The following is a 17,189-nucleotide window of genomic DNA, read 5'->3' as shown; positions in this document are numbered from 1 at the left end:
AACCAACAAAAGCATTTTTTAATCTTTTTTTTCTCATGAATTATTAACATCCGACACAGTACGTCAAAGGTTATGGGAATTTTGTTTTGTTTTGTTTTTTTATTATTCATCACAAAACTCAGCAATGTCCTAAAAGCACCAAATATTTGCCACACATGTGTCAAATTCCCCGTTATTTTAGTCATTTTTTTGATTGCGGTATAGTATATGTTCGACCGTTTGATGTTTCGTATATACCTACATATTTTATATTCATTTTGGCTGTATGTATATATCTAATGTTAATACGGTATCAATGGTGTGTCAGTGGTGGGAACACAATTTTACAATACTATTATGTACAGGGAAACTGACTTGTCACTTAGGTACTATTAATTCCAATAAACTTTTAAAACGAGTTACATATAGATATGAAAATTTAAATAATACAATATCTATTACATAGATAACTCAAGTCAGGGTTTTTTTAAATTTTTTTTCACTCTGCGATGTTATGTACCATAGTAACTGTATTATTATTATATTTTGTTCTTCCCAGAAAAGTTGTATAATGTTTATCAAATACATTTTTGGAATATAAAACTTTTTGAAATAAATACCACTTTAAAAGTGCCCTAATAAATTAAATTAAAAAAGTGCACACAAATTGTTTAATTCTTTATTTCTACAACAATAGTTTTGAACTTTAAAGATTTTTATAAAAGTATAAAAGTAAAATAACTTAGCATGATATTATATTATGTATATGTATTATATAATATATAATTATTTATATATATATATACATACATATATGTATATGTATTATTAGTTTAATACAATATACACTATACAGTATTGAGTTAAATCAAAATAAAATATATATATTTATATAAATATATATATATATATATATATATTAGTAAATGTTGATGTATGATTGTATGTATTTATATACAAGACACAAAATTCCTAAATACGCACACCATTTCAATGCATTATTTAACAAAAAATAAATAACAAAAAAATGTTATATGAGTTGAGAATAATCAATATTTAAAATTAAAAAAAAAAAATACTTGTAGAATTTGATTTAAAAAACACATCTTGTCCAACAGAAAATAATAAATGTGTAGAGAAAACTATCATTTTGAATTATGTGTTAGGGTACTGGAAGTATAATAAATAAATAATGGAATGATTAATCGGATCTCAATTGATTTTGTGCGTCAGACGAGCAGACCTCAGGACTTGATTGGATTATGATTACGTGATCCTGTTGGTCAAGACATATGCCTACGGCCACGAAAACAAAACATAAAATCCGCAAATAAATTGGGCGCAATCTCACAACAGAAAACCAAATAATAATATTTCATAAAAACAAAATAAATCCAATAAAAATTATTTAAGGCCATCACCCGACTCACCATTTTGTAATCATCAATTCTGCTGATGGACCGTACCAACATGTTGACATACACAATGCAGGGAGAGTCGCCTGCGGGATACAATAAAGACCGACAAAATATAGTCAGCGTTAGAAAAAAACAAATCAGCATACTACATATTACATTATTTCAAGAGAAAATAATATTCAAATTAAAAAAAAATCAATAGTAACCTAAAAAAAAACATCGCGGGAAGTACTATGTATAACTTTTTTAAGAAAAAATTCTAGCGCTATTCGTTAGGCCATTCACTATAATATTATAACATTATCCATTACGGATTTGAATTGTACAGGGTGTGCGGTGGACATCAGATGCATACATTACTCATGGGAAATTGTTTGCGTATAAATTAAAGTAAGTGACCCTGATGTTAAAATTGGTATTTGGAGGTGATTATTATGCAATGCATTATGGATAATTCTTACGTGTGCGTATATAATTATTAATTACTTAAAATGAAACATATTTCATATTAATGCGTGTGGTCTGTTATTATTTCCTCATTAATAGTACCTATTAAATTATTATGTATACCGTATTGTATACCTACGACTAAAACTATTTATAACATCTTCGATTATGTTTAAAAAAACTATTTATGTAGTTTGCCAGTATAATTGCTGTAATTCAGTATTAAAATGATTAAAGGTGATTTTTAGTGGAGAGGAAACTTGGACATTTTTTTTTTTAGAGTTAACGAGGACATCGTGAGAAATTGCTATTGATTGTGAACTGAATAAATTTTAAAAATAAATAGTACGATTCATTGCAATTGTTAAATATAAAACACAAGATGTACAAAATGCAATTTACAATGGTAAATATAAGTTAAATTTGTTTCGTCATGATACAACATTATAATTAATGCAAAGCGAAAATGGTAGCAAAACAAATTCGTAAAAACATAGTTGTATTTATATTTAAAAAATATTTTGAAATTAGTGAAACACGAATATTTTAAGTATTGCTTTTCAATTACCAGATTTTAATTTTAGTTACATGGTGTTTTTGTGATGTTTAAAGCTCATAATCAACCATTGTTTTTCAGATTTATGAATCATAATTGTCAGCTTTAAACGAAATTTGTGTAGCCATCTAAAATATAAAGCAAAATAACAAAAACAATGTACATGACTTATTTTATTAAACTTTTGAGACACAAGATAAGTTAAAATACTCGGATACTCTGATAAACAATTACAATATGGCTAACTTCATATTTTATCAGTAAAATAAACAAAATATGTTTAAAATCAATAAGTGATTTAAAAAAAAAATAATTGTTTAAATCGATACTCGTGAATCAAAAGTTAATATTTATACATCATAATAAATGAAGTGGAAGATGTCCTCTAAAATTAATAACTGAACAAAAGTGTCACTGGATTGAAGGAGGGCATCGTTGAACACTGACACTGGTGGAGTATAAAAAAATGTAATAAAGTATTTTTTCGACATAATTCATCATCATTTTAAAGATGGTGCTTGGTTAAATTACTCGACAACTGCAGGAAAAGACGCTTATATAATAGCTTGAATGGAAATAAGTGAGTTGAAATGAACCATTTTAAATTTTAAGAATGTCTTACAGAAATAAAATTAGTACTGATTTATTCTATAAAAGTTTAAAATCACGCATAACATGAATCAATCATATTTATTTTGATAGGATGGTGTTAACCGTGTAACTTAATGATGAACGTATAAATTCATACTTTAAGGTTTAATAAATATTAATTTGTAATACAATTTATTAATATTGTATACAGTTCTAATTGATTATATAGTGACGACTAAAGGGTTTAAAATTGATGTTTGGTATCAAGTAATAAAAAAGCCACTGGAATATGTGTTAGTATATTGCTTTTTCTGTTAGATTAGTGCATGATGTTATACATACAATTGTCTACGTGTGATAAAATTAATGTATTAAATCTCTCGATACAACTGAAAGTAGTTTAATTTAAAATAAAATATATTATACTTGGATATTTCGACGACAAGTCTTGCTGGAACACGATTAAAACAATTATTTTAAATCAGAATGAATTTTTTTTTAAACCTGCAGTCTTCGCGTCTCATAACGATTACTGGAGTTAATAAAACTTAAGACTCGGCCACAATGTTTAATCTATTATGAAATTATAATATATATATATATATATATATATTAAATGCAACGACCACAGCATAATATGTTATTGTTGGTATTGTTATCGTATTATGTTTTTCGATCTAAACATGTTACAGCGCTATAACTCTCTCTATTATAAATATGCATCGAATACGAATAAAATAATTTTATAATATTATAATTATTATAATTGTATACAAATATACAATGAACTGTCAAACCTAAATCAACGCATAATATATAGTATACTTTAATAATATCATATAATTTATATTGCTTACATTAGCGTTACTAATACGAATATTCTATAGCACCTATCTAAAATCGACCCGTTAGATACCTTGCAAGATTATCATTATATTATAGATATATAATATACAATGCGGCTTTAATTAAATAATATTAATAATTAATTATAATTATAATTCACTTAATATAATTAAGTGAATTCTGTCAATTAAGTCAACAAGCGTACAATTTGGTCCAGCAATAATTCTATGTTGTTTTATTTCACAATTTTTTTTCTATGTGTAGGTATAGTTAGTAGTCATATTATGTTACACACCCCGGAAAAAAGCTCTTTGTCTATTTATTACTATTAAAAACCACGTGTTTTTGTGCGTTTTACTGCAGGGGAATGTTTTAATTTTTTTGTTACTAAAATTGTATATATGACAGGTTTTATTATTTATTTTATACACAATCATTCCATGTAATGTACAAAAATAAAAAAAACTGCTATGAATGCAAAATAAAACGTTCATCAAGAGCGGGTGAAAGATTTAGGAAACATAATATTGTTATAGTATATAATATATAGCGGACGGGGCCATCTACAGAATATATATTATTGATAACGTTTACGTTAACAATAAAATGTAGAATATATTTTTCACTAAGTATAAATATATAAAACAACAAAAAATTGCGTTTATTTTCGCTCAAAATACCAGCATCCAACCTAGACAAGATGACTTACCATCTTGTTGTCACTTATTGTCATGATACTTCTCACAAATAGGTTTATGTGCACGATTGTTGGGCCATCTAGGGAGTTATAAAATATTTTAAATATATTTATATATATATATATTATTTGTTAATTATTATCCTTCAAAATACAATAAATTTGCTAATTTCTGCAAATAAGGCGTTCATGAAATATTATTATAATATATTTGTCGTAATTCAATCTAAGACGTTTTGTTACATAATTGCTGTATTATTATTTATCTTGTAAAACATTGTACGCATTAAACATACCTCAATAATTATTGAATTATTAAGGAAGAATACAACATTATTAATATTCATCGAGCGTAGCGAAGAGAGCGTTGAAAAGTTTTGAGCAAAAATCCTTATATAAACATAATTATTATATACATTTAAAACATTTTTATGTATATTTTACAAGAGAGAATATAAATATATATAATATAAATTAAAAACAAATTATCTTCTTTGAAAAAGTTTAACTCCTTTTATGTTAAACTTTTCTTTATGAAAACGCATTTTTATTAAATAATTAGTCATAAAAAATATAAAATATTATTAATTGGAAAAATAATTTTATATATAAAATAAGTAATTAAAAAGTATTGGCTATTTTTAAATATTACTTAATGGATTAACCGTTATAATCTTTATTAATATTTCTCAGTATAAATTGAATTTAAATGAAAAAACTGTTATTTTTTTACCAGCGTTATAAAATATACAAAATAGATCGGATTTTTGCTCAAGTGTATATTTAACAGAAAAAAAAATGTGTAATAACTGTAAACCCGCAATTCTCAACCATAGCTTGAAAATAAAAAAAACGAACTTATTAAAAAAATTGCTGTTTAAAAGAGAAATAAATTATCAAGTGCTATGTTTAAGAAAATGTGACCCTGCAATAGGCGATAAATATAAAAGATTTGTACGTATAGTGTGGATTGCGGAATGCGGATAATAGTGCATAAAATATTGATAGACCGTAATAAATGGTTAAAAGATAATTGTGACATATTTCGTTGATAGAAACAATTGAAAATTGAGAGAACCAATGTGCTTAACCGATTTGACTTACCATTTCTTTGTCACTAATTGTATCGACGTTTCGTAGCAGTATATCTATTTTAACAATAACCGGGCCATCTAGGAATTATTATTAAGAGTTCTGATTTTATACGTTTGTTACCAATATTATTATATGGATACAATAAAATAAACGAAATATTATTAGTATTGACATTTTCTGGTTGTAACAACTAGCTGAAGGTCCACACAGACAAAGCAAAAATGAGTGGCCACTTGAAAATTAAAAATTCAATTCTGCTCCTATATATTTTATATACAGGCATCATAATATAACACAAAGGAGGATTTGGCACTATGCACAAGTACTCATAGAATTTTTCAGTTTGGCGAAAAGCCTAAAGTACTTTGAGTATTTAAACAAAAAATAAAACTCTGAAGGGGAAATTTAAAAAAAAAAAAGTATTAATATAAAAAAAATAAGGTGTCGCTTTTATGAGGAACCCGCGAGATTAAATACATCCCTTACTCCCTTTAATGTTTTACAAATATTGTTGAGATCATGAGATTGTTTAATATAAAATCATTTCCACATAGTGTTAATAATGTTAATTTAATAAAATATACATGAAAAATGAATAAAAAATAAATGAACATAACGAATTGTTTTGGTCATGAGCATGTAACAATTTTTCTTTTTTTACAAAGACAACATAATTTTTAATCGAATTTTACCTGTGCCATTAACTCCTGATGGACGGATTCTAGCATCGTAGCTTCCTGGACCTAAAATTTGATCAAGAACCTCTTTTTCTTTGTGCCTATAGTTAACTTTTGGTACACATCTGTGTTGAGAATTTCCACTATAATTACACCCATCATCGTCAATTCGAGTGCTGTAATATACAACAATTTTATTTAATAATACATATTATACATTATTTCTGGATAAATTTAATCCAAGATTATTATCCAAGGTAATCATAATTTACAACACTAACGTTCGTTTTGCTTCATAATTATTTGAAATTAAGCCAATTAAGGTGTAGTTATCTTATTGATAAATAGATCTCTCAATATATTATAAAATAAAATTTTTTGTTTTTGTTTTTAATAATTTTTATGATAATAATTGATAGTATTCAATAAATATTAATCATGAAATAAATTTAAGACTCAATTGAAATAAAATTCATGAAATTATTGATTACTATTATGATTAAATTTGTTTATAGAAAAAAGTTTCTTACCAGCAATATTGAGCAAAGTGCGCAAACAAAAATACCATTAAGAATGAGGGCCACTCCTTGAAACTAGCCATTCTCTGCAGTAACCCTAAAAAAAAAATAAGCCTCAAAATTAGTTAAAATTGCTCAGTATATAAGTTTTGTAGACATATATGTATAAACACAGTTAATAATAGGTACTTTAATACTTTTCACATTTCTATCATGTGTATGAGAAAAATGTTGATTATCTGAACATAAGTTTTGATTAATCAGATCAACTATTGGCAGGTAAGTACTAACCCCCCCCCCCTAAATACAATAATACAACGGGATGGTGCCGCCCGTCCTATTCTAATGTATTATAATATATTTTTTATTGGTGACAACCTCCATGAAGCACTTGGTCCTGATCCAGCCAACACGGAAAATATTTAAAAATTATGAATTTCTATAATCTTATATGATATTGTGCAAACTTAAAAAACATGTAAACCCTTTGTTTTATCATAGCAAATAATTTATGTTGTTGTAGCTTATCTAAATAAAAAAAAAATTTGTATTCAAGTCGTTCGTAAATTACAGTGATTTACTGAAAACCGCGTACACAATTTCGGTATGGTAATATGCATATAGTATATACTATTATTATGTTTGAACGGCACAATATAGTAATTGTTGTACTGGTCAGTGGTCAGACAACTACATATTGTAATCTCGAAGGATTTGATATTAATGCGTACAATAGTACAATATAGAGGCACTGCGTTGTGTTCTCATACATAAGATTAATATTATGCTATAGTTTTGATTATATTATCAAAAGACATGTAACGATACTGAATACATTTATATTGTATCATTATCATTATTATTGTTATTGTGCCTAGTATAAACATTAAACACGTAGCGCAATATCACACATGTTTAGCGCCGTACACTGTCGCGTTATATATACATATTGTCTATATTTAACACCGATTACGTCTGTTTTTTACTATATATTATATTTTCAAAGCGGTAAATTAAATTAATTTCTATGTGTTTTAGAGTGAATGGCTATAACTAAAGAATTATGTGTATTTAACCCGACAATGTGCATAATATAAGACCACGCAATGTTTGGAAACATTACTATTATTTTATTTTTAACCATTATAATATCATTCGTGGCTCGAGAGAATATACCTGCTGTAAGTGTATAGCACAATACAATAACGATATATAACGTATTTGCGAATAAAGTTGTACATTAAATAGTGAAAAAAAATTGAACCCAAAATAAAAAGAAACTTGAATTACGATCCGTGCGGCCGTGTGAAAAGGCGAACAACGACAACATTGTATACGAGTACGGACGCGTTGGCATTTCGCGGCAGAGTCGACCCCGCAGACGCGGATAGACCGAAACCTATAGTTGACCCAGTTCGGCGGGAACGTGTGCGCTCGTCCTACCACCGCAAGCGACTCGGAAGTTGATACGAAAAGAAAAATAAAGTAGTGATAAAAATATTCTTTACGATATAATAGGCATCAAAGCGGGTCGTGTCGCAAACTTTTTAGTAATAATAATTAATATTCGATTATGACGGTAAGGCATTTTTATGATAATTTTATATAATATATTTCCGTAGGTTATAGACTAACTGAATCAAGAACGATTAGTTTAAGTCGAAAAAATGAATTTACAAATGTTTCGTCTCCTATAAATATTTTAGATAGGATTAATTGGTCCCCTAGAGTTATTAGTCGTATAGATATATGACTTTGCCTACCACTTTTTTTTTTGAGTCTTTATTTACAAATAATTTTTTATAAAATGAAAAAAATCCAAACAGAAATAGATTGGTTATGAAAACCGTGTGCAATGGATCGTACTTATTACTTATTAGTGTAGGTACTTACTATTATGACATCTCAATGCAAAGCAACTATATTATAATGAAATGCAAAAATAATAATTATTATAACCTGTCACCTATAGTTTGATCAAGAAACATTCAACTAACATTGGAATTGATTTGTGTAATAATTTCAAATACCGGGTGACCTAATATCCTATTTTTCGGAAATGAAATTTCCGTTTACCTTTTATGCACGTGACACGTGTTATGACATGTGACGACGCTCGAATATGGTGCAATTTTAATAATGCGTGTTCGGAATTAGAGTGTTGGATTTCAACCTACTCGAAAATTGGCCTGTGGGTGACTTATTAATATAACGTGTAATATTATTTGTATGTACCAATACAATTCTTGATGTCTTATACGAAATCGTAATGTCCATGTGTACGGGTAAATGGGTAATCGAATCTAATTTCAGACCTATTTGAATTAATGCACTCCATGTCACCGGGTCACCAGTTTCCGGAAAAGCGAGGACGACGCAAAGTCTCCTATTTTAGTAACCGCACAATAATCGATTTTATCGAGTGGGGTGGGGAGCTTTGTCTGCACGTCATGATATAATATTATACTACTATTATTAGATAATCGGATTTTAAGGGATGATTTTCTGGTGACTCGCCCACCTGTATATTCATATTCTAAATACTATGCAACGGTGATAATATTAATTAATAATACCGAATTTACGTATATATAATATTATACCATTATACGCGATAACCGCAATCTAAATATGTGTGTTATAAATTATAAATATAATATTATCTAGGTACTCGGTCGGAGGGTCCTAGAGTATAATTATTTTCATTCTCTCCGTCTCTTTAAAAACAGAAAAAAAACTACCCGTGTGTTCCAGGGTTTTTGTTTTTTTTTTTATTAATTATTATCGTTTGACAAACGCACGTTGCACACTGACACCCCTTACCCTGGCGGCCCGAGAGCTAAACTAATGGCTTTGTGTGTTGTTGTATATGTATATATATATTATAATTATGTTGTGCTTAATATGATTATATTATTATTTTTCACACGATATATACATATATAATTATTCAATTTTTATACGCGTCTGCCGGTTTAATCTTTTCGACCGTCCGCCATAATTCTGCAAAGGATAATCTAGATTTCATTTCGCATAACAAAATATAAATATCACAAGGAAACGGCACATTTACACTGGTGCGTGCGGTCGCCTTCACCAAACGATGCGAACGGATTTGACACGAGAAATATTACAATAATATATCATATTGTGATGGGAAAAAAAAACCGAAACATGTCCGCCATGTCCGACCAATGCAAGTGCACGATAAGTATTAATATTTTCAGATGACGGAGCAGGATGTCGTGAAATGCAATGGATAAGTTGGCGGTGGTTAAGGGTGGTGGTGGGCATAAGCGCAATTACAATAAAAAAAAAAATCGAGGTTGCTTAAGATATGCATTTTCTAATTTTAGTTTTTTTTTTTTTTTGGAAGAAGAAGTTTTTGATACAAATAACTCACAAACATTATTTGAGGGTGATAAATGATAATTTTAAAATTGGGAGTACTAATATTTCCTAACCCTCCCCCCCCCTATTGTGCCTATAAGTGCAGGTGGATCATATTTCAAAGTTTGCGTAACGTGATATCACACATCATTTGAACATTTGCGTATAGAAGCGATTTCGATATTTTCAATTATTCGATCACATTATTACAATAATTTAATTTTAAAGTGCACTATTGGAATATTTTTAGATCGTGGCGGTTTAGAAACTACAGAACACGTGTCTGAAATTTGAATTATAAAAACCTATTCTTTTTTATTTAAACTTTGTGTTACAATTAGTTTCAACAATTACGTGACATAAAATACAAGATATAAATAAGAAAGAAAAGAAGGTGTCTGATTATATTTAAAAGCCTGTATGGTTAAAAAAGGATAAAATGTACAACGAAATATTTGTTCGTTGGGTTGAAAAGATATTTTTAGTATCAATAGGAATGTTGACAAACTGTAAAAGGAAAAAAGTTGATCCCATTGAGTTGATAGGCCGGGGATAAAAACCTATACTATTATATATTACAAGTACCTATAGCATTATTATAAGTACAGACAAATACAAAATAAGTGTTGTATAAAAAAGCATGGCTGCAAGGCGTATAATACATATGTACTAATGAATAAACCTATCCGAAACGGATTTCCGTCTAGAGAATTCGGAATTAAACTTTTTCAAAAAAAAAAAAAACTGGTTAGTTTATAGAGGTATGTAAGTTCTTTTATTTCTGTTGCCACCGCCGTTACATATCTATCTTATGAAACTGCTGCTGCCGCCAGCCGTTACTATAAAGTCGTGCACTGGGGCAAAATAAGATACTGCACGGGAGGTGTCACCAGCTCACACCATTATTATTATCAGTGGCGACGGCTTTTGTTTATTTTTAGCTATATAGCTGTCTGCAGCGTGAACAACATGGGAAGTGAAAGCGAGTGGCGCTGCAGGTAAAACGTTGGAGGCGGTGGCACGGGGGAAATTGATCTTGTGTCCTCCACCGTTGCCCAGGGCTACCAGGTCGCCGCGACGAAACCCGTGACGTAATATATGAGTACGTCATAGTTACGAGAACTCAGAGCTCATATAATATACTAAAATATAGTAATATATAATATATAGTAATATAATATGCTCGTATAATATAGTAATAATATATAGGCACATCATATGCACGACAGCGCAATGAGTATGGTCGTCTCCTTACAAAATTGAGTCCTATTATAGTAGTTTTTTGGTCGTATTTTTTTATTTCATTTTGTCGTTATTATTTTTCGTAGAATTTATTTCCCACACGAGTATTGTTACAAACTCATATTATGGTTTTTTGCCAGCTCAAGGAATAATAATAAAAAAAAAAAAACGAAGTTTTCGAATGCTTATATCATTTGTAGGCAGTAACGATATATGCCGGTCGCCTCCGTTCTCAGGGGAATATTTGTCCACCCGCGGCCGCGAGTATAATACACGTGTAGCTAACTCTCCAACTATACATAACCGTAATGTTGTTCGGAAAATAAATTAAAATTCGTTTTGAGTTACGTATGTCATTTGTGAATAATAATTTTAATATAACAGTAATAATATATGCCGAGCTTAGACAATAATCGAAACGATCAATTGTTTTTTTGATATGAATTTCTTTAAAAACACATATATACATATGTATAACTGCAGGTGAACCTTTGAATATCTTTATTTCTCAGTTTTTAATTTTAAGGTCTAATAGCGTACACCAGGCACACTCATACACTTTAAAGTTAAACTCCCCGTATAGACGAAAAAACTTTATGTGACCTAATTAGTAAATATTATTAATTAGACTGCAAGAGATATTTGTTTTCAGATCGTGAAGCAAAATACATAACATTTTCTTATAAGCATTATTTCTAATACGATTAATATTTTAAAAAATCGATGGCTATAGCCTATTTATAGTTAAGATATACATTAGGCTGGAGAAAGACAATAATTTAGACATTTATTCCAAACCTAACTCATGAGATACATAATAACTATAGACTATAGTTATTTAATATTATTATTATTAAATATAAATAATATAGGTACTCGGTATAATCAACACATTTCGATATATTCCTATCCTAGTATAGTTTTTCTTGTTCGTAATCTTTTATTGGGTTTTTTGTTTAAAAAAAATAATATTTTATGTAATTGTATTTTAATAAATTAAACATAAAAAAAGTTAAATTTTTAGTTCATCGCTATTAAGATTAAGATTGAAATAAATATATGTATAATTTAATATATTATATAGATTAAAATTGTGTATATATGAAAAAAAATATCTCAAGTTAGACCCAATTAAAATTGCGAAGAGTAGATACGATACCAAAATATTTTTTTCTTATTTCGGAATAATATGGAAATTTCGTCGAAAACAGAAACAAAATAATATACATAATTTACTGGGTTTTGAATATTATTTGTTGAATGAGCCATATTTAAAATAAGTTTAATGAACAATGATTGACCCTTAGTGAATAGTATTATTCGATTTGGTTTTTATTGTAGATTATTAGTGGATATATTCGATATAATGACCTTCGATTGAAAAACATTAATTTTTTTTTTTTAAGTGGATTTTATACAATATTATTATTACTCATAAACTTACTATAATTTTACGTATTAATATAATTTATAACATTATAATTTATAAGTTTCAAAACTATTATATTTTGAAACGTATCTATAGGTATTTAAAGTAGTTTCATAGAAAAATGCATTCATATTTTCAAATAAGCGGTACCTAAATCATTTACGATTATATAGCAGTAAATAGTATACTTCATAATCACAATAATTATAGATTATATAGTACAAAAGTCATTGGTTTCAAATTTATTTTTGTTCTTTCGTTATAAACTTATAAAATACTAAGTACTAACCAGTAACTAACCGAAATCAGTGGCATGTGTGGTGAATGTATGCTGATGCTCACTTACATATATGTGAATAGAGTATAGAATCATTCCTGGTGTATTGTCAGTATATAACTAATAATAAAGTTGAATGTTAATTTATTAAAATTAATAAATATACAATTAGATTGTTTTGCTAAATACAAAAAAAAATCAATTAAGAACAATCAACCATAAAATGTATAATAAATGTTCTGATTATGATTTGAAATACATAGACCTTTAATTTTCTTGATCATTATGTTTCGTTGATGATTATTCTGAAAAGTAGATTCCACTTTTTTTCACTCCTCATTTGATATTTTTTTCTATATAATTGTTTCATAATCAACTCAACTACTCAACTTAACATCATCAATCATCAAGTTTATATATACTCACGTGTTGATTATGTTATATATATATATTTAAACATTTAATATAATACAACGAACACGATCACTTTATAAATTTACATTATTATTATTATTATTATTTTCTGATGGTGGTGGAGGGTAGAGAAGTGTGTGTACAGTATAAACATTTCTTATTCAAATATTTATGTGTTTAGGTAAGTTCAAGCAATTAATTCAGAAAATTTTTAAATAAATAATTGTGCCAATCATATTTAATTTTATAACAGTTTTGAACTTGAATTATGTGTCATTATCATCATCTATATTGATCCATTGTTGGTAGTAGTTGGTTGCATGGTTATTTTATGGTATTATATTATGGCTTTATTGTTTAATATACTGATACCTATATTTTTCAATAAATAGTCGGAAATTTAAGATTTGAGTACTTAACTGTGTAAAGTAAGTAAGTAAAGTATGCAAGCCGTAATTTTTATTAATCATGTTCGGCTTACTATGATTCACCTCCAAAATACCGAAAATAAAAAATCGAACACAAAACATTGAATATAAAACAGCGAATATCATTTAATTAAAAAAATAAAATAGCGAATAAAAAATAATGGAAAATATAAAAAACATTAAAATTATGACAACAATTATTATTTTTGTTGTATCTAATAAAATATTAATAAGCTAATATGTCAAATTATAGGCAATTCCTTTTAAAAAATTTAATTTATCATTTTCGTCGTACCCATTTACTAATTTTTGAATCCGTTCAGCCGAATCTTTGTACTTCTTTTTTTTCCTTATATTATTTATTCCAGATTGATACTGCTCATATTTAATTTCCTCCAAATTCTGTTGTCTTTGAAGGCATTCAATAAATTTCCAGATGGATGGATGATGTGATGCTAAAGATTAAAATATATTAAGTTAATTAATTAATTAATTAATTAAATTTATCAACAAATAAAATATGGTACCTAACAATGAGCTGAAACCTCTATGCCAACCCTCAATAGAATTATTGGTTTTTGCCCCCTGGCGTTTGGAAATTTCATAGCAGTTCCATAACATTATATCAAAACACGGTGATTTCCGAACATTTTTTCTTCCTCGACGTCCAATCCACGTGTCTTCAAAATAGTTAGTTAGTGGATTAAGAAATTCTTCATTTTCGCAAAAAAATGGGGAATCCAACAATTCTTCAAACGCGAGTATAACATTGTTGGGTGGCACAAAGACAAGAGCCGATATCATTCTTATATGTAAAGCAAAATTAAGATCTAATTTATACTTTGTTGATAAACCTTGAATTTGTTGAATGTGCCTCCATATAGATTGTGCGAAATGAAAATGGCAACCATTTTGTTTTATATTTGGAAATACATATTTGAATGCGTTGAAAGCACTACGTTCGAAGTCTGTCATGATTGATTTTGGATTTAAATTAGGTTTAATTTCTTTTAAAGTTGTTAACAGACGAATATACGTTTCTTCAGTTTTGTTCGGCAGTAAAGCATAAATAGTGGCTATAATTTTCATTAATTAATACATGTATTGTATAAACTTGCGAAAATATTAAAGGCGATGTTTTAAACGTGCCATCAGCAAACCAATCACTATAATTGTCCATTATGTCTAAATTATCATGTGTAGAAAATATAATTATTCGATTATTTGAAGGGCCACTATCGTGCAACAGAAATTGTGCGCCATTTTTGGTTTTTCTAAATTGTTCAGGAATATCAAGATCAAAAAGCAAAAGTTTCTTTTGCGAATTCGACGAAGTGTATTTTTTATTGAACTTATTGATGACATTGCTCCTACCACTTCAGCTGGTATTTGTGTAGCACTTATTATTTGTTGTGGTAACTGTTGTGTGTGAATAGCTTCGTTTTTCATATTTGCCACTACAATTCTTGCATGAAGTTTACTTGCATCAGCCACGTGTGAATGATCTGACGGTCCTTTAATAATAGATTCGCTTTTTATTATCATTCGGCTTTTACAATGGTGTTCTGTACACATAAAATACATTGTGTTCTCAATAGTTTTTTCCACTCTAAATGTATATCCATCAACAATTTTGAATTTTTTATTTTTACTACTGAGTACGTATTCCATATTAATACAATATTATTTGCTCTTAGCGAAGAATTATACACGTAAAAGTAACACGAACTACACTAACCATCAATCGAATACTCGATTACTACTAACGATAACCACGATTAAAGAATAAAGATATCTTTAATTGTGCTACTAAACTGATAATTTACTTGTGTCTGAAAAAATCATTATCGATATTATTGTCATTCGCTTTTATCTAGATTCGTCCAAACAGCTTTCTCTATTTTTAATTCGCTGTTTTTTTTTCGTTATTTTATTTTCGCTATTTTGACGGGATACCGCTTACTATATGGTCCATTTATGTGAGCTGGAGGGTATACCTAAAGATATTATTACATAGATTTAAAACTGCAAAAGTGTAAAATGGAAGAATAAAGATTTATTTATTGGGAAAGCTGCCAGCTACCACGGGCATATAGCATACATGAAAACGAAAGGGGTGCTGCAGGGTTCTTCATTTTTCCACTCATCCCTTAAGCCACGCCGGAAGCTTTTAATTAAGGCCACCTGCAATAAACTTAACGTGTTCAAAAATCCCGGAAGTTCAGGAAGCAATAAGTCTGATAGTTTTCTCACGTCGGGTACAAGACTATATATAGGTACATATATTTATTGTATATATATACATTATACGCGAATCGGTAAAACCGTATATACTACACACAAACATATTAAAAATGTACACGCGCAAACATTGAAAAATTGATGTTTTAAATTAAAAAAAAACGATTTGTTACTAAAAAAATGTTTCCAAATTTGTTTTCTTATTTTAAATTTAATATGGTTAATTTTTGTTATTACATTTTTGTATAATAAACAATGTTAAAGAACAATTTGCATTTGAAGTAAAATATAATGATACTATTATTATATACTCTCTGAATTTCTGTATTAAATTCAATTGCTTCACTAACGTTGATATAATTGAATAGGCTTTTGTTTGTTAATCAAAATATAAACATATTATAATAATGTTTGTGCAAACGAAGCAATTGAATCAAGCCAAGTAAATTACCTAATGCAAATCGCTACACTGCGTAATCTTCAAAATGTCTGTCTTCCCTTAAGCAATTGTTTTAATCGTCGGGATAGACAGATATCTATCGGTTAATTTTTCTTGTCGAATAAAATAGCATTTCGATTAATTTTTGTTTTATCAAACGAATCAATCATCAATGTACAAATAACTATCGGTTGACCTAAAACGTCGTCATTTCACACGCCTGCAGGCACCAATTTTGCGTAGAAAATATTATTACGTACATCCGTATACGATTCATTTTCGAAAAACAGGGGAAAATGATATTTCGATTTCAGTTGATGAGAGGGGAGACGAGAAAAATGTCCGCGGGCGTAATAGCAATTCTTACGGACCACTGGTTGATGTTGATGTAGTTTATAGATTTTCCTCTTTTTATTTTTTTAGATGTGCCATATCAATATAATGAGGCACACTGATGGTATAATAAAACCGTCGGGGAACACAGACGAGCACGTTTATTTGCAAG

The 17,189-nt window shown here is 28.4% G+C and overlaps 1 protein-coding gene across 7 annotated transcripts in view; it reads right to left on the bottom strand.

The window, feature by feature from the left end:
* The window catches only part of GluClalpha (glycine receptor alpha 1), a 54,701-nt gene that overhangs the window by 12,626 nt on the left and 24,886 nt on the right, over positions 1 to 17,189 (bottom strand). For 2 of the 7 annotated variants that reach the window (XM_089221865.1, XM_089221861.1), the window contains 3 exons: positions 6,837 to 6,921; positions 6,322 to 6,482; positions 1,410 to 1,480 (listed from right to left, as the gene is read on the bottom strand). In XM_089221865.1, the coding sequence (XP_089077991.1) occupies positions 1,410 to 1,480; positions 6,322 to 6,482; positions 6,837 to 6,907 (303 nt within the window). In that variant the 5' untranslated portion in view covers positions 6,908 to 6,921. Of the gene's footprint in view, positions 1 to 1,409; positions 1,481 to 4,546; positions 4,615 to 5,638; positions 5,707 to 6,321; positions 6,483 to 6,836; positions 6,922 to 17,189 lie in introns of those variants that run through there. The other 5 variants (XM_089221859.1, XM_089221862.1, XM_089221860.1 and 2 more) reach the window with 4 other exon arrangements.

This window comes from Diuraphis noxia, unplaced genomic scaffold (genome assembly GCF_037042655.1).
Source record: "Diuraphis noxia isolate RWA-SAM2 unplaced genomic scaffold, SU_Dnox_SAM2 contig0003, whole genome shotgun sequence".
Lineage (NCBI taxonomy): Eukaryota > Metazoa > Arthropoda > Insecta > Hemiptera > Aphididae > Diuraphis > Diuraphis noxia.
This window is presented reverse-complemented; position numbering and strand designations above follow the sequence as displayed.